Source organism: Cydia fagiglandana, chromosome 9 (genome assembly GCF_963556715.1).
Source record: "Cydia fagiglandana chromosome 9, ilCydFagi1.1, whole genome shotgun sequence".
NCBI classification, from domain to species: domain Eukaryota; kingdom Metazoa; phylum Arthropoda; class Insecta; order Lepidoptera; family Tortricidae; genus Cydia; species Cydia fagiglandana.
The window spans coordinates 7,771,898-7,795,743 of record NC_085940.1 but is presented as its reverse complement, the minus strand read 5'-3'; the positions used below and the strand labels follow the sequence as shown (position 1 = coordinate 7,795,743).

Sequence of the window (23,846 nt, the reverse complement as noted above, 5' to 3'; positions counted from 1 at the left end):
GCGAGTCTGCTGACGGGTGCTCGCTATACTGCTGGTGTGATGTACTCACACGGTTGCTCATGTCGAAGTTGACGGGCGCCGAGTGGTCGGTGGAGTCGGTGAGGCAGGACAGCGAGCGGCACGCGTCGGCCGGCGAGTCCGAGTCGAGAAGCGAGTCTGCTGACGGGTGCTCGCTATACTGCTGGTGTGATGTACTCACACGGTTGCTCATGTCGAAGTTGACGGGCGCCGAGTGGTCGGTGGAGTCGGTGAGGCAGGACAGCGAGCGGCACGCGTCGGCCGGCGAGTCCGAGTCGAGAAGCGAGTCTGCTGACGGGTGCGATGTCGCTATACTGCTGCGTTGGAACTGTTTGCGAGGGAACGTGATTATTGGGGTTCGTGTGGTTAGTATGGTCTGATGGCAAAATAATAGATCTGTCATTAAAGAGATCTGCAATTGATTTACAAGATATATATTTGAATTAACGTCTAGTGGCAAACTCTTGGCGATCTCAAAGTACATTCAGGAATCAAAATGGAGCTATTCATACTTTTCTGGGTGGCGTTAAATAAGCATCAATCAGAGTCACACTAAATTAGATTGATGTTTGAGTATAATAAGTTTAATAACAGATCGATTGTTTTGGTAATAGTAATAACAATGAATGATAAATATACAATGTTCTTTTTTGTGGCCTCAAATCTCTCACACTACAGGCCCGATATAATGCATGTAATATATGCAGAGGTAGCTTTTGGAATTAAATATATTCGTTATATGGTTCAGATATTATGTAACTTTTAAGCTGGGATTATGTTCTGAATCGTATGTTTATAGGTAAGTTTTGGAACTTAAGCTTTTAAAAGGTTCAACGTTTTATACAGTTTTTATAAAATTGCTTTGACATACCTTGAGCCCAGTGTGAGTGGTGATAGAATGCCTGGCTTTTTTGATTTCGCTGTCGAATTTGACGGTGCTATGGTCTAGGTTTATAGCTCCAGGGGCCGACATGGATAGTGCCTTTGAAGCTGCCATGTTAGTGCTAGTAACATTGATATAGATTAGATTTTATTTAAGCAAATATTTTAATCATATGAAATGTCCAGGAGTATAGTCTTTATTTCTTTGCAATATTAAGGTTTAACCTTTTGAACGCCAGACGGCAAAGAAATATGCCGTACCCCGGAGCCCATGCGATCACGATTATTTTTAACCTCTAGCCGCCCATACGTCAAACCTAGCCAAGCAAAATTAAATTTTTATTTTGTCAACACAAAGTTCAAATTACAATGGAACAGGAGACCTTTTTATAGGTCTCTGGGCGGCTAGAGGTTAAGCAAAATTGAACTTTACGGAGTCCTGCGTAAGTCCCTATTGCATCGGCGAAGCTGATGGCTCTAGCCGTCGTTGGCGTCCTTGGCATGACTTTCTTGGCGGTCAAAAGGTTAAAGAATGGTAAACTTAAGTGTATGTCGTAGTACAAACAGTAGATATTGGATATATGTATATTAATTCAATATTTTTCTTTAGATAATTATTGCGTTATCAAAATATACTTTTCAATTTTTAACAAAATCTCAAAATAATATTTGTATTATTATATTATGGTTAATGATAATTTTATGCGCCATTGCTCTTATATACCCAATATCTTCCGGCAGTAGCGTTCCGACATTATATAAATTAAGTACATTATAAACACTGGCTCTGAAATATAAGTTATGAAAATATCTAAACTACCTATGTTATCTTGAATGAAAAACAAATAAAATTATTGCACCTATGGAATTCAGAGCGAGTGTTTGTACGTGCTATATAGTCTTATAAATTAATTTTTAGTTATTTAATTTATGTATGTAAATTATATTTTATTAAATATCCTATTTAAATATTGTTTAAAAAAATGCACGAACAGATGTACCTACGCAAATATCGATTTTGATCTTTATTATCTACGTAATACGGTGTACAATGCTATTAGTCATTGCTCGGTTAATTCTATGAATGTCGTGTAAGTTAGTCGTGTTAAAATGCCATACAGTTGGACAAAAAAAAATGATGCATGCGTCAATAGTCCGACTACATCATCTACTGAGAGGGTAACATAAAAGGTAATAGTAAATAGTCTACAGATAAATTAATATGTGTAGGGACAATAGTTGGGTAATTTACTAATTCTACACACATATTATAAGATCAGTTTTGGTTTCGAATGGCGCAAGTGTTGGGATTAGGCATCAAAAACAGTCTAGTCATGCCGTGCAGTGCTAAATTGAGAGAGTGTACAATCTAATAATAGGTAATACCTACTTTAGTTAATCGGACTCAGAACAAATATGGGTAGGTATCGTGTTGGGTCGTCCCATTCGTTTTTCATCAAGTTCTTAAATTAGTCCTATTCTGCTTTCGTCACTCATTCTACATTCGTCACAATCGTCGGTGGCTTTCAATGTAGAATGCGTAACGAAAGCAGAATAGGACTAATTTAAGAACTTGACGAAAAACGAATGGTACGACCCAAGACGATACCCAAATATGAACAATTTAGAAAATTAATAGAGAAATTAATTAAAGATGTTGACAATTGACTGAGTACTGCGTTTCGTGATCAAGATTCGGATTTAACTAGGATGACTAAAATCTTCTTCTACTACTGTTACAGAATAGGTCAAATTAACTTCGTTTTCTTTTTCAGTAAAGGCCTTCATAAAAAATATTTTAGTCACTGCGACAAATCGCTGGCCTAATATATTATTACAAGGTTCTATGTTAAATTTTCAAGATAGTCGAAATTTGACTTAACGTCACTAGGACAATGTTCAAATTTCAGTTCGATAAAAGTGAAACATAGAACCCTGTAATACTGGGCCAGCGAAATGTAACCAATGAAGGTGGTTGTTCAGCTCCAATTGAGATAAGTTGGTGTTCTTTTATTTACAAGTCACATTACGTAACTTCGTTATTTGTATGTAAACTTAATTATAGTGGGAAAAGCAGTGTAATATTTTAGAAAGGAAAGGAGTACTGACAGTCAACGGTCATCATCATAAAACAAACCTATTATAAAAGCCGAGCCTGACCGCGTCACAAGTGTCGACGGCCCTTTGGAGGGGCCTCGGGCGGACGAGGGTCTGCGACGACAGCGGAGACGCGGTTCGGCTGCAACACGCGGCGCGGTCAACTTCCATGGACAGGGCGATTTAAGGACCAACCATGTTAATAATAATAAAATAATAATTCAGCCTATATACCTCCCACTGCTGGGCACAGACCTCCTCTCATGCGCGAGAGGGCTTGGGCTATAGTCCCCACGCTAGCCTAACGCGAATTGGGGACTTTACATACACCTTTGAATTTCTTCGCAGATGTATGCAGCTTTCCTCACAATATTTTCCTTCAAACTTGTTTCTTGTAAGTTGTTTGTTTTCTTCTGTTGTTTAACTTATGTTTTTAAACTTCATTCAATTGTACAAATAGCAGACTTAATGCCTTGGACGTATTTTAATAGAAGGAATTTTAGTGCAGCTTTAGTGTCTGACTTATTGACTTAAGTTTTTCTCCGTTAATTTTTAGGAGTCCAAATTATTCTTGGCAATAATTGGACGCAAACTTATATTTTTAGTACAATCTGCATCCCACAAACAATACCGTTTTATTGTAATTGTCAAGAGTTACACACACATCCCCTTTTATGGTCATTAGTTTTTTCATAGATTTTAAACCTTATGTAAAAGAGATAATGTTCAAAATAATGTAGGAAATATATTCCCTTTGCCCAATCCAGGGTTAATTTTAAATGTTTTACTGTCATGATTGGTCCCAAAATCCCGCTGCCTCTACAGACACTTACTGTAAACTGTAAGAATCATGTCGATGTTATGGTATCGAAGGTTTTTGCAGTTTGCATATAGCTTGCATCGCCAAGTAAGCAACACGCTAAACATTAGGATTTAACACCTGTAGAAAAAGATTATCATTTTATTTGGCTTTGATCTAAATTGTTTACAATCAATAATAGGAAAGCGTGAACTTTTTGTATGGTTTTATTGTCATTAGTTAATAGAATCAGGCGTTACTTTGCGGAAATCCATATTAATTAAAACCAAAATATTACTTTGCTAATCCGCGTAAAAAGATAACGTGCTAGTCAATCAGTGCTAACCCGTTATACTTACTTGCGTATTTTTTGCATGCAATTAATTTTCCCACCCTCCCACCGCAAAAATAAATACGCAAATAACGTCCGGCAACGGAATCCGTTTCCGTTGCCGGACGTCAGACCGTCAACGGCTCCTGAGGATGCCTCGTAGAGAGGCGAAACACGTGTCGAGTATTATTCTTTTGGTGGTGGTTTGTTATATTTATTTGCGTATTTATTTTTGCGGTGGGAGGGTGGGAAAATTAATTGCATGCAAAAAATACGCAAGTAAGTATAACGGGTTAGCACTGATTGACTAGCACGTTATCTTTTTACGCGGATTAGCAAAGTAATATTTTGGTTTTAATTTATTGTCATTAACAAAAAGCTTAGTACTTGCAGATTTTGATCAAATCGAGGTACTCTAAGAAGAGAGTCAGTAAAGGCCTATTTACATGGTGCGAGAACTCTCATGCGAGTTTAATTACATTGCGGTATTTGATTGGACGGCTGAATTGGATGTAACCAATAGTCCTCAATGTAACTAAAATCGCATACGAGTTCGCGCGCCATCTAAATCAGCCCTAATATTGAGAGATTTTATATGGCATATAGATAGAGGATCAAAGCCAAATAAAATAATTTATGAAAAACAACAACGATTAATATACAATAAGTACACACTAAAAAATAACACACGTAGAAAGTTTAACTAGTAAATTGAACCAAATGAAGGGGTAATACGGTCTAAAATTGTCTGTTGTGTGTTGGATGAAGAATGACAGTTATTCATTGAAAGCCCATTTGTTAGAGCACAAACTTGATCATATGTTTAAGCATATTTCCCTGTAAGCCTCTTTTGAGATAGAAAAAGTTTTTTATGACATTAGTATCACTAGACATATTTCTTTGACTGTAAAAACTATATAACCCTGCTCTCTGTTGGAGAATGATGCACCAATGAACGAGGATTACGATTTTTTTAATACCAATCGGTGGTACAACAAATAAGCATACGGCCCGCCTGATGGGCAGTCATCGTAGCCTATGTTTTGACACTAATACATATTACAATCTCATGAGAGTCCAAAATGCAAAGTCCCTAATAGTTAAACCCCTTAGTTAGTCTTGCTTATGAATTAAGGTACTCGCTGGTCTCAAAACAACCCAAAGTCCGCTTTAGTGATTCTATTCCAGCTATAGTTCAATCATTCCAAATATTCTCTATCTTCGCGTCTCCTTTTTGCTAAAAATTAACGACGAGATATTGTATGATCTAATAAAAACTTAATCATAAACACGTATGCAGTGATTCCAATAAGAACTCTATCATGAACTCTTAAAGTCTATTTTACCTCGGCGTCTCCCCGCTGATGAGCGATATGTGGCAATTCCACCCGGATTCCAGGCCCATCTTCTCGCTAAATACTCTGGAACGCAGTTCGTTCTCTTTACTGAAGTGGACGAAGCGGATGCAGGCTCGTTCGAGCCGCTCTATCAGTTCCACCATGTCGGATTGGGCCTGGTATTGCATCGTTACCATGCCTATGAATACCTGTGAAGTACATATAGAATTAGGACTGATTTAGACGGCGCGCGAACTCGCATGCGATTTTAGTTGTAATGTAACTACATTGCGGACTATTGGTTAAGTCCAATTCAACCGACCGATCAAAACCCGCAACGGTATGAGACTCGCATGCGAGTTCTCATATCGTCTGAATCAGCCCTAAAGAGATCGAATTGGTTTGATCCGGACAGATTTACTTAATAAATTGTTACGCAGCAAATCCAATTTAGAAAACACGAGGAAAAACAAGAGTAAGCTTGCTTTTGAGTTTGACTTTTGAACACTAAAAATTATCAATATCGTCGAAGTTGAGACGTCAGAGCACGACTACCAGTAATATAATATGATATTGTCAAGAGGGCGCTGTTATTCTCATGTATAGCGTGACAGTTAAGTATAGTATGAAAAAAATAGTTCCAGTGAAATTCCGCAACATGGCGCGTGATCATATATTCATGTAGGTAATGTAGAGGCCCAACGGAGCCGACATGTCCCGTTTGATAAAGGTTCCCTTTAAAATACGAAGATTAAAAAAAAATATATATATATTCCCGGTCAGGTTTTAATGACCATCATGAGAAAGGAAAATAATATATAAATAGAAGTTTCACTAGGAAGAGTATACTCGAATTCATTCCTTATCACACGGGTGAATAGAATAATAGAATGGTATAAGAATATGAGTTAAACTAAACTTTATGAACATAATTATGGAGCCTACCTGATTGCATTGCATGTCGAAATATCCATCAGCATCAATTACGTCGTCATCTGTCACCTCGTTGAATAATAACGAATCTGCAATAAAATAAATAAATATTATCTATATATATAAATGCAAGTGTCCTGACTGACTGACTGACTGACTGACTGATTCATCAACGCAGAGCCGAAACTACAAAAGCCAGAAAGTTGAAATTTGCACACCAGATTGCATTTATAAAGTGTACAAGAGATAAGAAGCGATTTTGAGAAATTCAACCCCTAAGGGGGTTAAAAAGGGGATGAAAGTTTGTATGGGGTTAAAGTTTTCTTTTAAGCTAGGAATTTGAAACTTCGTAAAAAGATATATTATTAAAATACAAGAAAACTAATTTCAGCGTTTTTGAAAATTCATCCCTTAAGGTGGTGAAAAAGGGGTTGAAAGTTTGTATGGATATCAAAAATTTTTTCGAGTGATGGAGTTGAATCTGTGTATTTAGGGATATTATTAGAAGACAGGAAAAGTAATTTCAGCGTTTTGTAAAATTCATCCCCTAACAGGGTTAAAAAGGGGTTGAAAATTTAAATCCATTAGAAATGCTTTGAAACTTCCTAGAAAGGCATAATAGCCGATTACAAAAAAAAGTGATTGCAACGTTTTTGGAAATTCAACCCCTAAGGGGGTTAAAAAGGGGATGAAAGTTCGTCTTCGGGTGCAAATTTTATTTCAAGCTAGGAACTTGACACTTTGTAAAAACGTATCAAATTCAAATACAAGAAAACTAATTTCAGCGTTTTCGAAAATTCATCCCCTAAGGTGGTGAAAAAGGGGTTGAAAGTTTGTATGGATATTAAAATTTTTTTCGAGCGCGGGACTTGAATCTTTGTATTTGGGGATATCATTAGAAGACCATAAAAGTAATTTCAGCGTTTTGTAAAATTCATCCCCTAACAGGGTTAAATAGGGGATGAAAGTTTGTATGGGGTTAAAGTTTTCCTTTGAGCTAGGAATTTGAAACTTTGTTAAACGATATATTATTAAAATACAAGAAAACTAATTTCAGCGTTTTTGAAAATTCATCCCCTAAGGTGGTGAAAAAGGGGTTAAAAGATTGTATGGATATCAAATTTTTTTTCGAACGCGAGACTTGAATCTTTGTGTTTGGAGATATTATTAAAAGACAGGAAAAGTAATTTCAGCGTTTTGTAAAATTCATACTCTAACAGGATTAAAAAGGGGTCGAAAGTTAGAATCCATTACAAATGCTTTGAAACTTTTTAGAAAGGCGTAATAGATGATTACAAAAAAAAGTAATTGCAACGTTTTTGGATATTCTACCCCTAAGGGGGTTAAAAGAGGGATGAAAGTTCGTCGTGTTCGTGCAAATTTTATTTTAAGCCAGGAACTTGAAACTTTGCAAAAAAGTATTAAATTAAATTACAAGAAAACTCATTTCCGCGTTTTTGAAAATTCATCCCCTAACGTGGTGTAAAAGGAGTTGAAAGTTTGTATGAATACCAAACATTTTTTTTTCAAGCTTTCAAGTTAGGAACTTCAAACTTGGTAAAAGGGCATTAACATTATATTAAAAGTTTGTATTATAAAGTTTGCATCGATGAAAATTATAGGTACAGTCAACGGTAAAAATATGGGTGTAGACAACTTACTCAAAAATATGTCCCATAGTTCTTATTTCACTGACATAAGAGTTATGTGACATATTTTTGAAATGATTTGTACACCCATATTTTTACCGTTGACTGTACACAAGATGTAAAATGTTCAAGAGTCCACGCGGACGAAGTCGCGGGCAACAGCTAGTAAATAAATAAATGTTATAGGACATTCTTACACAGATTAACCAAGCCCCACAGTAAGCTCAAGAAGGCTTGTGTTGTGGGTACTCAGACAACGACATATATAATATATAATACTTAAATACATATAGAACACTACCATGACTCAGGAACAGTGCCGGATTTACCACTAGGCTGAGTAGGCTGAAGCCTAGGGCGGCAGATTTTAGGGGGCGGCAAATTTGGGTCAAAAAATATTTTATGTGCTGTTCAGATAGGGTAGACCAGAATTTATTTGTAAAATTTAAATAACAAGCATAATTTGTCGATTTTGCCGCCCTCTGTCATGTCAAGACCTTTTTGAAGTACGGAACCCTAAAAATGTTCCTACAATTTTCTTGAAAAAATTTCGCGCTCGCTACGCTCGCGTTTTCATTTTAGTAACTACATTGTTTGTGACCCATCTGACTACATTGTAAATTTGGGATGGTCGTCGATTCTTGTATCTTCGGGGTAGTGTGGGTTCCGTTTTTTTCCTTTTGAAGTACGGGACCCTAAAAATTTACCTACGTACTATTTTCTCGAAAAAATTTCGCGCTGGCTACGCTCGCGTTTTCTTTTAACTAACTACATTTTATTGTGACCCATCTGACCATATTATTGAATGATATCACAGAACCTAGTCGAACGCCAGCGGTAATGTCCACGCTATCGGAGTAGCTTCCGTCTACTATACGGCTCATATGCGTCTACCGGATAAAAAGCTAGCGATCCATTTGTATTGCATAGTCTTTCGAGCAGACTCAATGCCAGACCCGACCGAACTCCTTAGCTATATCCAGCCTGACTGCCAATGCCTCACCTTGATTCTCAATGGCCAAAAACCCAGCGGTACCCACCGGTCACCGATCAGATCAGGCAAATATAAAGAGGTTGCATCGTCAATGAGTGACAAAAATGGCCCATATAAATCTGTATCTAGAATGTGACATTTGTGACGTCACCTTATATGCATTTTAATATGGCTATGGTGTGTTGTACTATAAAATTAAACGCCTCTGACAGGAAAGTACTTTAAAAAACCTATAAGCGAGGCGGATAGGGGCGGCAAAATCAGCATAGCCTACGGGCGGCAAATGTCTAAATCCGGCACTGCTCAGGAACAAATATCTGTGACATCACACAAATAAATGCCCTTACTGGGATTCGAACCCAGGACCATCGGCTTCACAGGCAGGGTCACTACCCACTAGGCCAGACTGGTCGTCAAAATGTAGGAAGTGTTTTGAAAAATGATAAGTCTAACTGTTTCCAAAATAGGCGAGTCATCACAAGATACATCATGAGAGTTTAGCATCGTTCGCAGACGTTTCTGCTAGTTAAAAATTAAAACAAGAGACTTATACTACTAATATAAAGGTTTGCCAAACTATACCTACTACCACAGAATAAATAATAGTACTAGTAGAAGACTCACTCTCTAACAAAAAGCGTCTGTTGCGATCAGGTAGCGACAGCGCCACGCGCGGTTTATGGCTAGCCACCAAAATTGGTGTGGAACGGATGTACTTGTAGCTACCTGTTGCAAAGCGAAGAAATCGCGGAGTGAGCCACGCCTGCTACCACTGACTAGGTCCTTAAAATATTCTACTCACCGGTGGAGTGAAAATGTAAGGCGGGAGCATCTGCCCACTGTTGGGAATGGGGCGCATACAACTGCCGACTATCTGCCGGCAGTTCCAGGTACATGCGTGACAAGGACGGCGAGATGCCGCGGGTCAACGGTCTGGTGTTCATGAAAGAGATAGTATCAGTATATTTTTTTTAAACATCTTTTGTGAAGGCGTAATACCTCAAGGTCACAATGAAAACTGATTGACTTTTTAGGTTTCAGAAAGCTCTTAACACTTTAACTGCCAGCGACTCCCTAGGGGAGTTCACTGTTCGTAGGCGCTTTTCGCTACATACGGTTTTTCCCGTGTTATCGGCTACGCTCGTAGCGCGTAGCTCGCGCTGGCACTGAATGTGTTAAGGGCCCCTCCACATCTAGCGTCTTTCGAGCGTCGGCGTCTGTTGGCGTCTGGTCAGCGCTATGGAAAATGACGTCGCTGCGCAGTTCCGTCGACGCTGCGACGACGTTGCGTCGAGCAGCGGCCATAGAATTGTAGACGCCGACGCTCGAAAGACGCCGTTGCAGATGTGGGGGGGCCCTTATACATTATACGTCTATCCAGATGTGTCGAATGCGCCGATAGTGCCACAGATATAATAGGTGATTAGTGCGCCATTTGCGAACTGCTCGCATAGTAAACGGTCGTACAGTCAGCAACAAAAGTTACTAAGCGGGCGAGGTGTTCAAAATTACCTTGACACGCTCTTATTCGTCAAGATCATTTAGAACACCTGGTCTGCTTAGCAACTTCTGCTGCTGACTGTACTGAGTTAGTTAGTACACTATTTTCTATACGAGCAACCAAAGTAATTTTCGCAAATGGTTCACCAATGCCACGCTAGGTGTCGCGCTGGCCAGATATGGTCATACTTTAATGCAGGTGAAATACATTACATGTTTTATTTACTTGTAAGCAAAAGCAGTACAGTATGCCGTGAGCGAATTGCGCTGGTAGAAATCGATGATCTTCTTGCGGTCAGACGGCGAGATTGGCGTCAAGTCACGCCCATTCCAGTAATCTACGCACGAGTCTAGTATAATGTCTGCTGTGCCCTGAAAAGAGACAGATATATCATTGTTGTAGAACAGTCACAGAACAAATAATAGAACTGCCGTACAGAAAGGAAACTTCCTACAAAACCGAAGTTTGACAGCGGTTCAGGGTCGAATCACGCTATCCCTTTCTAATATATGGCACTATCCCTTTCGGCTAGTTAGGGTTGTCAAAATTCAAGTGATTATCTTATGTGTGGTCGTGCACGCAAAAGGAAGTCAAGTGGTGCCCACCCTAATAATTGCTCGGAGCGATGCTGAGCCGAGCGGAGCGAGTTTGGCCGAAGTCAGGAGTTTCGCACCCCTGGTACAGTCGCCTATACTGCAGTAGACATGTCTCTAGACGAGATAACGACTCCATAGAGCGACTGGTCGTACAAGGAAGAGTGGAAGGAACCAGATCGCGCGGCAGATCAGCTATGCGTTGGACTGACCAAACAAAAGTGAAACCGCGTATCTGATTGTGCCAGACAGTCTGCTAACAGGGAGAGATGGCGGGAGATCGTGCCAAGAGCCTCCGCCTCCGCCTCTACTATCGATGCGGACGCCTCAACGTGACCACGGTCGCTCTGTCATGAGCGATACGACAGAGAAGATGTCATTGTTGGTCAGTTTGTTACGGATCACTTTCGTTATAACATTTTTTGATGTGGATATTGATGAGGTTGCTGTTTACTACCTAAATATAAATAATATAATAGAGCCTGGTTTCTTTGGCTGGCAGATTTGACCGCAACACCTTGTAACCTTGTGGACGGTAGGCAGCAGGACGATAAAATACTAATGTTGACCACATTATCATTTATCATTAGTCATTATCGCCTACGCAGTAATTTTAGCGCAGCATGCAATATCGGACGGTTTTATTACTCCATCGGCAATGATTTTAATATCCGATTCAAACATGCCAACCATGCGAAACATGTCGCCATGAGCGACTAAAAATTCAAGTGTGTGAAACCGTTGTCGTCTAAACGGTTTTAATATCCTCATATATTTTTAATTGTTCGCATGTTTTAAAATTTAAATTGGCAAAAAATACGCTGCACTCACTTGTGTAAGCATCTGCAGCTGGTTGGCCTGATCCTTGACGACGACTGCGAGCATGTGTGGAAGGGGCACCTTGACGCGTGTGCTCAGGTGTAGGGAACGTACGAAACGCGTCTCACGACGTATCGTGTCCGCTTGCTGTGAAAACGAATACCAGAGTAAATAATTACAAGTCAACATTTCATAAATGACCAGTGCCCTGTTTATCAAAAGCTTGTAACTTGTAATACAAATGGAAGTCCCTTTCTAACAAAAGCTGTCAAAAAGGGACTTCCATTTGTATTACAAGTTACAAGCTTTTGATAAACCCGGCACAGGTCTAAATCTAAACTTCAGCTAGACTTGAATGGAACATACCTAACATTGAATAATAATGGATTTTAAAGTAAATGATCAAATATGCTTCCTTGTGGAACTCCAACATTTTTCTTGCTTTTGGTAACTAATCTATCAACTTTTTTTACGTTACCAATCTTATCATTGCTTCAGAAATGAATAACGCGGCTCCTAACAAGAGGTATAAAAAATGCTTCTTAGTCCAATTCATTTATTGATTTAATGAAAGTATAGTATTTGCGTAAGTATAGTATCTTCTGTGTCAAACGCTTAAACCAAGTCCAAATCTTTAAACACTTACTAAATGCCTGAAAATTGGTAGACACTCTTGGATGGTGTAGGAATCTTCCACAGACTCAGTGAATCCTATTTGCTTCGCCAATTCGCAGAGACAACGGCGGTTAGTTACCGGTACTAGATCCTCGCTGGAAGAAAATGGCCATTTATAATAAGATTCATTACAATAGATAATAGAGTGACACATCCTTAATTTAGACCAGCGCGTGCGCAAACGTATGTGTAGCTGTCGTCACACGCTAATAATATTTTGCCGATCGCCACAAACATGTTCAGAAAATGGTGGTCCAAAGTTTGAAATGGTTTCACAAAGGGCCGTTCCACAACCGATGCTGCTTCGGTACTTATTAAACATATTTATGATATTTGGGAAAATTCTTGTGATGCAATTGGCATATTTTGTGATCTTTCTAAAGCATTTGATTGTGTGGATCATGGAACGCTCATTTTGAAATTAGAACACTATGGTCTGTCAGAAAATGCCCTAAACTTTATGTCTTCTTACCTTACCAACAGAACACAAACAGTTGTTGTAAACAAAACCCGGTCTAGCGGTACTGTAGTCCAATTAGGAGTGCCACAAGGTTCTATTTTGGGTCCATTCCTGTTTTTGGTTTATATAAATAATTTCACATGTGTAGTAGAAAATCTTTGTGAAATTGTTCTTTTTGCCGATGACACATCATTACTTTTTAAAGTTGATCGGAAATCTACCGATTACAGTGTAATTAAAAGCATACTCGTTGATAGGGTGTAATGGTACACACCTGTACTGCGCCTCGCACGTGAGATGCGCGCAGAAGTGCGCGTAGGTGTGGCGGGGCGCGGGCGCGCAGGTGTTGAGCAGCGCGGCCAGCCCCAGCGGCTTGAGCCGCGCCAGGTGCTGCCGCCAGCGCTGGTCGTCGAACTCCACGCAGAACGGCGCGTTCTGGTCGTGGGTTAGGTCTAGAACCTGGGAACAAAATATTGATACGTTATTCAAGAATGAGTTTTTCCAATTACATATTAAGAAATAACCGAGACACATGTAAAGAAAATTTCTATAAACCTTGATGTCTAACTATCCCGTGGCTAAAAGGACACACTTAATATGTAAGTGATTTCTCAGTGATTGTGAGATTGATTCACTAATATTTGGCATAACCCCCAATAAAGCTAGTCAAGCTGCATTAAGCCATAACATTCATGACATACAAACAAAAATTAGTATTAATGTTTTAGCTTGCGTAATTTTAGGATGTAACCAAAACGTGACGCAATCGCGTTTTGTACACAATATTTAATTACACAAACCGGTCTACAAACGACAAAGAAACAACACAACAACAACAAACAAGCGGGTCGGAATTTAAGGTAAAAACAATGAAATTATATCGCAGTAAACCCGTTTGTTTAACGCAACCGCTTAATCAAACGCTATTGTACCACAAACACAGAACACCGCCTCTAGAAACCTAATATTGCTCATTTTGTTCCCGACGCAAATCACCAAACTGTGAGGTGCGGGAGGGGTGCTCACGGCGTTGCGATTGGTCGTTTCAAACATGGCGCGCTGATACTGGTGTAAGCGTAGGGATGGGACATGTTCATTACAGTTAGTGGGTACTGCTACTAGTGATACCGAAATTTATTGTGGTAAAATTGTTACCAATTTAGTATACTTAGAGTAAACTTACTTAATAATTATATTGAATAATTTAATATTTCATTAAGTAATTTAACAAAGTACCTGAAAATTTTACTTAACATATTAGGGCATTTCTGTTTAAAGTACCCAGAACTTGAATTTTAAAGTTTAGAAATTTTATATTATTTCCACTCAGAATCGCAATCTCTTTCGATACGAGAAAAAAAGTGTCGCCAAAATATCATAAATTTTTTTTTGTCCCTTTTATTAAGGTCATAGAAGATTGTATTGAAAACATATTCAAATGGACCAATAACATATGCCTATTACAAATCAACTCCGAGTTCTCTCGCACTTCTTTGAAGTTCATCACCAGGTCCATCTCGTGACATGAGACCTAACTGCTCACCTAGAGGATTCTAAAAAACCCATACAACATATGTCTATCACAAACCAACACCGAGTTCCCTCGCACTTCGTTGAAGTTCATCATCAGGTCAATCTGGTGACATGAGACCTAACTGCTCACCTAGAGGATTCTAAAAAACCCATACAACATATGTCTATCACAAACCAACACCGAGTTCCCTCGCACTTCTTTGAAGTTCATCATCAGGTCAATCTCGTGACATGAGACCTAACTGCTCACCTAGAGGATTCTAAAAAACCCATACAACATATGTCTATCACAAACCAACACCGAGTTCCCTCGCACTTCTTTGAAGTTCATCATCAGGTCAATCTCGTGACATGAGACCTAACTGCTCACCTAGAGGATTCTAAAAAACCCATACAACATATGTCTATTACAAACCAACACAGAGTTCCCTCGCACGTCTTTCATCATCAGGTCCAACTTATAACATGCGGCTCCGCTGGCCTAGAGGATTCTAAAAACATATTACCTACATATTATGTCTAAAATGGTACAATACGGCATGCATGACGAAGCACGAAGTTTCCGCAACTGACGAAACCATCATCGTCACATCACTAGTCGAAAGGGAAAGGGATAGCACATTGCATTTTCAAGTTGACGAAAAGGGACGGACTACTGCGCCTCTGCTTAGTGACCAGTATAAAATGAACCCCGCGGACAAGAAACATTATTCAATGAAATAATGAATTTTACTTTCCAGTGGGATGTTATTCCATCTGTTTTGTAAGTAGAAGTCTTAGATGACTTGCCACACCATTTTATGCTGCAATATCCCATGATTTCCCAATGAATTCAATAGTTTACGATTTATTTTCTGAGACTCGTGCACACTGCTAATAAGTCGTAATCTTGGGCGCAACTGATCGGAGTGGCGCGCGAGCAATCTTATATTTGACCTATACACCATACGTGCGGTGACCGCGAGTCGTCCTATAAGCTCGGTCTATAGGGGTTGGTCTGTGACCACAAAGAAGTTCAATAACGTATCTTCATAGATATCTATGAAAATACATATATAATGAAATCACCTCAACGATAGTAGACGGTTCGTTCGGTTTCGGCTCCTGCTCGAGGTTGGTCTGGCTTTGTCGCATGGAGCCGGCCAGACTGGTCTTGCTGGACGCGGCGGACGCGGAATTTGAGTTGCGCAGGAAGAACACCTTTTCCGCTGTGGGATTAGGCCAGGATAGAATGCCTTTCTTGTCCACGCAGCATAGGGCCTGCAATTAAAAAATATCTTTATAAGTAAATATTATTTTCTCCAATATGCTCGGAAATGTTCACCTTACTGTAGCAAAAATAGTACGGGAAGTTCTTCGTTAATGTCAAACTCTAACTAAAAAACATCAAACTATAGCTGTCCTGTTCTAGCGGACGGGAAGTAAAAAAACACTACAGTAATAACTTATTACTGTAGTGTTTTTTACTTTTTAATAATAAAAAACGCAAACAGCCAATTATTATTGCCGCGAGCCGCTTCTACACGACCCGATCAGCTATCATTTCACGTGTATGATCGTGCGAATACTGCTTAATAAAATCAAAGATTATTTTTATATTTTTTTTAAATCTCATCCGTGTTCATAAAGCTTACATAGTTTGTCAAAGGACTTTCTCATTTCAAACATAGACAAAGAGAATCATACTATCTTTGTCTTACACTAGTACTAGCACCCAAAAGAAAAGGATGGGTATAGTTTTCCTGGTTCTTACTGACTGAAAAGTTGGTTTGACAAACTATATTGCGCAATTATATTGAATGAACGAATATTGAATGGTACTGAATGGCAGAATAAGTTAGTGCTTTTAACTTTTAAAAATTAATTAAAGAGGGAAATTGTTTTTGACATTTTGGATGTGAAGGTTTGATTTGAGTGATGCTTGATGCTTAAATAATAATTATTTTAGCTTATTTACTCGCATGTTTGGAGAAAAGCACTATATATGCCTCGGCAGGAATAGCAATTCGTGGATTCGTCTTCTTTGTCGGACTCCGCTTCGCGTCGTCCGACAAAATCGAAACTCATCCACGAATTGCCCTTTCCCGGCCTCTGCAATAATGTACTATTTTTATTTTATTTTTTAGCAAAATGTCCTAACTCCCATGTCTATTACACGATATAATGCCGTTGAGCAATATCTTCCAGTGGTGATTTACTAACTTGTCCCGCAATACGTTATGTTAATTATTATTTATCATCAGGTGCGAAGTTTAAATCCGAATGACAAAAATGATGAGGACGAAGAAGCTAATTGAGATTCAGATTTGCTGGACTCTGACATCCTTCCACAGTCGGCTTAGGAAGTTAACTAACTCATAGGTACCTAGTAATACCACAGTGAAGCGTCAAATTTCACGGTACGAAGATTATATCTTACTTGCTTACTTGGCTGGCGCAATGACCCAAAGTGAGTCTTGGCCTCCGACACAAGAGCACGCCACTTTGCTAGGTCCTGAGCAGTATCCGCTCAATTAAAAAAATAGAAGGTGCTAAAGAATCCAGCGAAAGGGTAGCTGACTTATTTATTAAGGGGGTTTCCACACTATAATTCCACATACAATACAATTAATAATTATGTTACATCCAATAGAAACAAATTAATAATAATATGTTATAAGTAAGCTATGCTGTGCCCTTACAAGGTCCATGTGAGACATTGTAAATATATTATACTTGACATCTACTTATACTGTACGATGGTCGCAATAAAGAATTATGAATTATGAATATTTTCCCCTAAGAGTTTAGACTGTTTAGGCCCACTTGCACCATTCCACTAACCTGGGGTTAACCGGTTAAACCTGGAGTTGCCATGGTTACCGGTACAATTTGACACTAGGTTAACGGTTTAACCGCTTAACCCCGGGTTAGTGATATGGTGCAAGTGGGCGTTAGAATCACACTTACCGACAAAGACCCCAACACATGCACAATATTCGCTGTACGAACAACCATGTCCTCTTTCCCCGTCAGGATATTATAGAACGTCTTCCACAGAGACTTGAGACTCTCTGGCTTTAAGTTGGATTCGCTGAGCGCTTTAATGAGGGGGTCACTGGCATCCTCTGATATCGAGCAGGATTTCGTACGGACGTACTTTTGGCGGGTTTCAGAAAGGAGTTTGAACCTGAAAGCGAATTTTAACTAATAAACTAGTGGCTCTCACGACTTTGTGAGTCATAGATGTCGCTATTTAGCAAATAATCGCTATACAATGTTCATATAATTGATGAAAATGCTCATAACATTTCAAGAGAATCGATTGAATAATGCGACGAGAAAAGCCAAACATGTACAAAAACAGTTTTTCTCAAGCTGAAATGGAGACTCTTCGCACTTGCGCGGCGTTGTGGCAATTACAGTCACAATAACAAATTAACTAGATAGCGTCCCATATTTTTGTTACAGCACTAGCAACATTATTATTCTGTCTTATATGACTTCAAAATACTGTTTCGATCAAAGTTTTTGGCAATAATTTCATCAATCGGCAATCGGGAAGTGGGTCAAATTTAGCTTTTTACAAGTTTTTCACCTGTTTAAATGTATTTAAGATTCGATCCACACCAACATACATACTTACTGGGCAAGTTAAATAAAAGCTTGTAAAAATCGGTACCGACCGCGCCATTCCGTAGCAGTTGAGAGCGACCCACACGACAGGGAAAATAATCTGCAGGAGCGGCAGCGACGCGGCCACAGTCTGCAGGAAATAAACCTGAAGGGAAAAAGAACATAATTAATTGTAGACCTTCCGTGAGACACAGATATATTAAATAGGTATCTGCGCCAGTCTTACATGTGCTCCTGTTGAAATTCCTCGTTTTGGCGCGAAACATTTATAGCTTTCTGTTCGACTCAAAAAAGTGAGTGACCTGTTTAAATGCATTAATTAGGGATATAATGAAGATTGTACCTTGTACAATACTCCAACAATAGAAATAATTGAAAAACATAGTTCGTTAAGATTTGTGCTAGTGGCGCACCCTACGCAGATATTTGATAGATAGATAGATAGATAAATCATTTATTGCCACAACAAAGGTTATAAATTACAATTGGTTTTACACTCTTAAGCTATACTTAACCTAGACAATATAATTATGTATAAATAAGCTCAATTACATCTACGTGAGTTATGTAACAATAGGACAGTCTCAGCTAATGTGCTGGAAGCCCCGCCATTACTGCGTGGTTTCAGCGCTGGTTTTCAGCCTGCCCGAAATTGAGGCGGTGATTTGCGTAATATTCCCTATTGTTATTATTCACCTCTGTCCAGTGCGTGACGCCGGGCAGCTGGTACACGTGACGCACGAAGGACGCCACCACGACCAGCAGTATTACTAGGGGCAGTGCTATGCCTTCCATTATTTTCACTGTGCACTGGAAAATCAGTAATTCATAAATTACAACTTTTAACTGAGTTATAAGGGTTAACATTGGCTGTTGTGGCAGTAGTATAAATAAGATGCAATGGATGCAAATAAGTATTTGAGTCCCGGTGTAGGTAGTATATATTTTACCAGCAAAGAGCGCTTATGCATAGTGACCTCACAGTCTTCATGAACGCTTCATAAAGCGGTATCTGTGAAACTGTGAGTGTTATTCTATTAGCCTATGCTATAAATAAAAGCAAACATCAAGATTTCCGTTTTATGCCACCTAGATATTTTAACCCATTGACATCAGAAGACGTCAACTGACGCGCGCGGCTACAACCTAATATCAACCTTCGTGCATTTTGTCAATTTTCACGATGACGCGCTGCACAAAATAGGCGTGGCGTTCGAAAGGTTAAGTTTTTACTTAGTTTTGATTTTACTTAGTTTTTTAGTAAGTAGTAGGTATTTTAGTTTCCTTAAATGTACTTAGCCATACCCCGAAGTTAACGGAGTTAAAAAAAGGTGTATTAAGTTCCAATTTGGCGTCGAAACTATAAAACTACTACAATGAACATTCAATTCATATAGCGTAATTGACAATCATCATCATCATCTCAGCCATAAGACGTCCACTGCTGAACATAGGCCTCCCCCTTATCTGTATGATGGGGGGTGAATGCCATAATCGCCACGCTTGGCAGGCGGGTTGGCGATCGCAGTCGAGTACACCGAATTTGAGGGACGCTGCTTCCCGTCCACCGGTGGTCTTGGACCTAATTGAATTGGACCTTGGAATTAACAATACTTTACATAAATAATGCATCAATAACGTACCAGGTACCTCTGTTTCTCAAAGACGGTGCGTGGCCGGCACGTGGCCTGCTCCAAAGCCAGGCGAAGGTTCTTCAGGAAGGGCGTCTCGCACATTCGGTACGAGCGATTCTGGTGCGGCTCGCGTACGCGCGGCGTGCTGAAGTTCTCCTTGTACTGGAATACAGACTTTATTAATATCGTATTAGAGATCAAATTGAGTACTGGGTATTGTTAATTACTTTGCTATTGGAATGAAGGAAGAGAAGTCACGATAGTTGTGGTATAAGGAGTAGCCTCATAAGGCCCAGTGTGCATTACAATGTACTTAGGGCATACTGAAAATTCCTGGAACTGGCCACTTAGAAAAAATAAATCGTCTCATATATCAGAAACCAGAAACTTTCAGTATGGCCACAGATTATATAATAGTTCTTAGTATGGCCCACGTACACTCCGTTTCAAGTTCCTACAGTACAACCCGTTTAAGACGATTCTGAGGGGACCTAGCAAAAAAAACTGTTTTAAATGGGAAATCGTATTAAACGTGAAAAATAACATGTACTTAATTAGAACCTTTCATAAACCAAATAAAGTAGCAATTATTATGTTTCATTGCTTTTTCAAACATAACTACAAAATTCATCCCAATTTACTATACAACACGGTTCAAATAAAAATAGGAAAATTTTGAATGGTGGGCCTCAACACTATAATCATGAACTCGTGACGGTACGCAAACTTCATGTTACAAGCATCTATACTTGGTCAAGCAAATCTAGTCAGTAGAAAAAGGCGACAAATTTAAAAAATGTAGGCGCAAAGGGTTATCGTCCCATAGAAAATTTGAATTTCGCGCCTTTTTCTACTGACAAGATTTGCTTGACCAACTATAGGTATTTAGTTACACTAGTTAAACGGTGAGTTTTTGAACAGATTTTACCTGTGAGCTAGGCTGAAAGGTCTGTCCAAAGAACAGCTCCGGGTCATCGGGGTCCAGCCCGCGGCAGTGCCCCGGCACCTCCTGCCCGGGCCTTAGCATCACAACATCGCCCTCCACCAGCAGCGACCATGGGAGATTCACCACCATGCCTTTGTAAATCATGGAAGAATGGTGGTTCATTTGATCTGAAGGCGGTCTGATCGCGAGGCCGCAGACTGGACGCAAGCGTCTCATGAGCGGCAAATCAAGGCCAGTCTTGAGGCCTGGGCACAACGGCTTGCGTATGCGTGACATGCACGTGCGCGTGCGCTAAAATGTTGGAGCAGCAGACGCACACGTCACGCAAGCGGTGTGCAGTCTCTCATATGGATCTGTATACTACAACGCTGCACGCGCACGTGCACGTCACGCACACGCAGCCGGTGTGCACAGGCCTCTATGAATGGCCTAGATTCACCTCTCGCCGCACCGCGCAACATTTGCGTCTAGCCCGCGGCCTAACGTCCTGGCCACGACCTTACGCGACTGGCTTTGGCTAAGGCGAAAACCATAGAACGAAAGATCCGATCGCTGTGTCTCGCTCCAACCTATGGCTTGTGTTAAATATTCACGTCATTCACGATTAAGTCTTGTTTTAGTCATCCTGTGCCAATCGTACCAATGGAACTGTGCAGACATAAGTAAATGTGCCTTTAGGCTGCGGATTGGACGCACGTGGCGCGCGGCGCGGCGAGCGGGGTGGCGACGCCCGCGTGGATCCAGTCCGTGGCCATACTTTACCCTTTTACTACTTGCAATACTCTGGTACGTCATTACCAGTATAAGCAGTATCTTTTTCGAATTGGTGCGTAGGTGAAGGAACGGAAACCGCTCTCGCCAGATCACAAAGACAGAAAATGTAAAAAATACTGATATTATACTGATTTTACACTGCCAAGTACAGTCGCCATCAGATATATTGGAGCGGCCAAGGTGTCCACAATATCTGAACACGCACTCTAACGCCTTGACAATAGAGGCGTGCTCAGATATTTGTGAGCACCTTGGCCGCTCCAATATATCTGATGGCGACTGTACTAGTATTTACCATCTCTGTAAGTCCACTGCAGTATGACGCACGGAGAGAATGGGGCACACAAGTGGGGGTAATGCCCTTCCTTCCATATTGACCTATCGATGGCATCATCCAGTGTTTCTGTTAACATAAAAAAAAATTGTTTGTGTTTGCATTGTGTTTTTCGGGGAAAAAAAGGTTCCTTTTCCCTTCACCTGAAGATAACATCTTTTCTTTGTACTTAAAAATGATGAATGTATTTAATGTACAGATAATTTCTTTGTACTTAAAAATGATGAATGTATTTAATGTATTAGTTTTATTGAACAATTTTAACAAATCAATATGTCCATTTTGATAAAAATTTAATATTACCTAAAATCAAGATATGTTTGATAACCTTTGTTGATAAGAAAAACTTATCTCTTACCATTGACTTTAATCTACTCATTGATAACAAAAGTACTGTGTTATAGTTGATTTTACGGACATTTTTCTTTATTGTCAGTCTGATTAAAAAGATACACATTTGAAAATTATCCTAAACTTTTCCGCTAACATTCAATACATAACTTTAAATTGGTGTAAAATAAATACTCACCTAGAACTTTCTTAACTCTATGAGGTATTTCATTTCTGTATAAATATTCTTCATTAAGTGCTACCAAAAAGTTAATTATCAGTATCACAAAAAGGAACAGAGCCTCCAATAGTAAATAGCCATCTGCTTTCACATAGTCACCAAGAAAAAATGTCAAAATAAGGCAGATTATATATAATAATGTGATTGTGTATGCTACGCCAGACAACAACACCTTCTCCGAAGAAAATGATATAATATTTTTGATAAATCCATATCTGAAATAAAAAAAGTTTATATTTTATTAGAATTTCAATGTAACGTGTCTCTACCCTATGGACATAGATGAATATGATGTGTCTATTACGGTATTTCTAACCTATGTACAAAGTCTCATTCAACTGAGAAATTACTGAAGTACGATTTTAATACTTCTGAACAGTCTGTATGTAGATACACGGCAATTAAAGAGTGAGTCCAGGTACTTCTTTATATATTTGTTTTATAACACATAAATAAATTGATAAAAGTAACTTTGATTATGTATACATAATATTAATAACAGAGTGTTGATAATGATAACTTCACAAGAATCTCAAACACACAATGATAGATGAATTATGCTATCAACAAATGGCCACTAGCAAATATCCAAAACCGTTTGGGATCTGCCGCTGTTTTGATAAGGCAGAGTATTCTATTTTTGTAACAAAACAATTTCAAAGTTAACCTGTTAATTAATATAGAAACTTGAGGGTTACTACGCAGCGACTATGAGTGTTGGGTGTTATAGATGTTATGTAAACACGTACCCGGTCTGATTATTCTGTTTGTGCTCCTCGATAACACTACGGATTCCATCTCGGAGTTGAATGAGAGCCGCTTTGGTTGAGTACCCTAATGCTTGCCGGGTATCCATGTTACTATTATATTGTTACGAATTCACATCTTTACTATCACTCTAGTAATTAACATATTACTAATTTAGTTATAATCATTAAGTGCCATAATCCATATAATTAAAATTAGATTATTTATAGGTACTGCGATTGAGATACAAATAAATCTCAGCTGACTGATAATGTTACGTTCTGAAACTTTTCTTAGTGTTAATGTCAAGTTTTTGTAATTTTATAGTGTTAAAATTTAATTTATAAAATGATGTAATATAATGCAACATGCATGAAAAGAACAGTTTTTGTTTTATTTAGACTTGAATAAATATCGTTACACAGCGTTTTTCTATTAAATCAAGAAACAAATTAAGTTCATGCCATGACTGAATTCAAATATTTAAACGTGATTCTGGCTGAAGCATAGACATAATATATATATATAGACGGTGTCTCAGCGAGCTGTCACTGTTGCCACTTTTGTTTAGTGTACGATTTATGTACGATTAACAATGAGGCCC

The 23,846-nt window shown here is 39.1% G+C and overlaps 1 protein-coding gene across 1 annotated transcript in view; it reads right to left on the bottom strand.

The window, feature by feature from the left end:
• The window catches only part of LOC134667281 (transmembrane protein 94), a 49,601-nt gene extending 26,113 nt beyond the window's left edge, over window positions 1-23,488 (bottom strand). The window contains exons 1-19 of the mRNA XM_063524620.1: window positions 23,245-23,488; window positions 22,454-22,710; window positions 21,886-21,993; window positions 20,799-20,947; window positions 19,880-20,032; window positions 18,933-19,046; window positions 18,287-18,381; window positions 17,571-17,790; window positions 15,690-15,881; window positions 13,363-13,547; window positions 12,600-12,723; window positions 11,966-12,100; window positions 10,767-10,912; window positions 9,843-9,973; window positions 6,410-6,486; window positions 5,474-5,673; window positions 3,038-3,139; window positions 890-1,022; window positions 200-346 (exon numbers count right to left, since the gene is read on the bottom strand). Coding sequence (XP_063380690.1) covers window positions 200-346; window positions 890-1,022; window positions 3,038-3,139; window positions 5,474-5,673; window positions 6,410-6,486; window positions 9,843-9,973; window positions 10,767-10,912; window positions 11,966-12,100; window positions 12,600-12,723; window positions 13,363-13,547; window positions 15,690-15,881; window positions 17,571-17,790; window positions 18,287-18,381; window positions 18,933-19,046; window positions 19,880-20,032; window positions 20,799-20,947; window positions 21,886-21,993; window positions 22,454-22,710; window positions 23,245-23,351 — 2,775 coding nt within the window. The 5' untranslated portion in view covers window positions 23,352-23,488. The remainder of the gene's footprint in view (window positions 1-199; window positions 347-889; window positions 1,023-3,037; window positions 3,140-5,473; window positions 5,674-6,409; window positions 6,487-9,842; window positions 9,974-10,766; window positions 10,913-11,965; window positions 12,101-12,599; window positions 12,724-13,362; window positions 13,548-15,689; window positions 15,882-17,570; window positions 17,791-18,286; window positions 18,382-18,932; window positions 19,047-19,879; window positions 20,033-20,798; window positions 20,948-21,885; window positions 21,994-22,453; window positions 22,711-23,244) is intronic.
• Window positions 23,489-23,846: the final 358 nt, after the last annotated feature.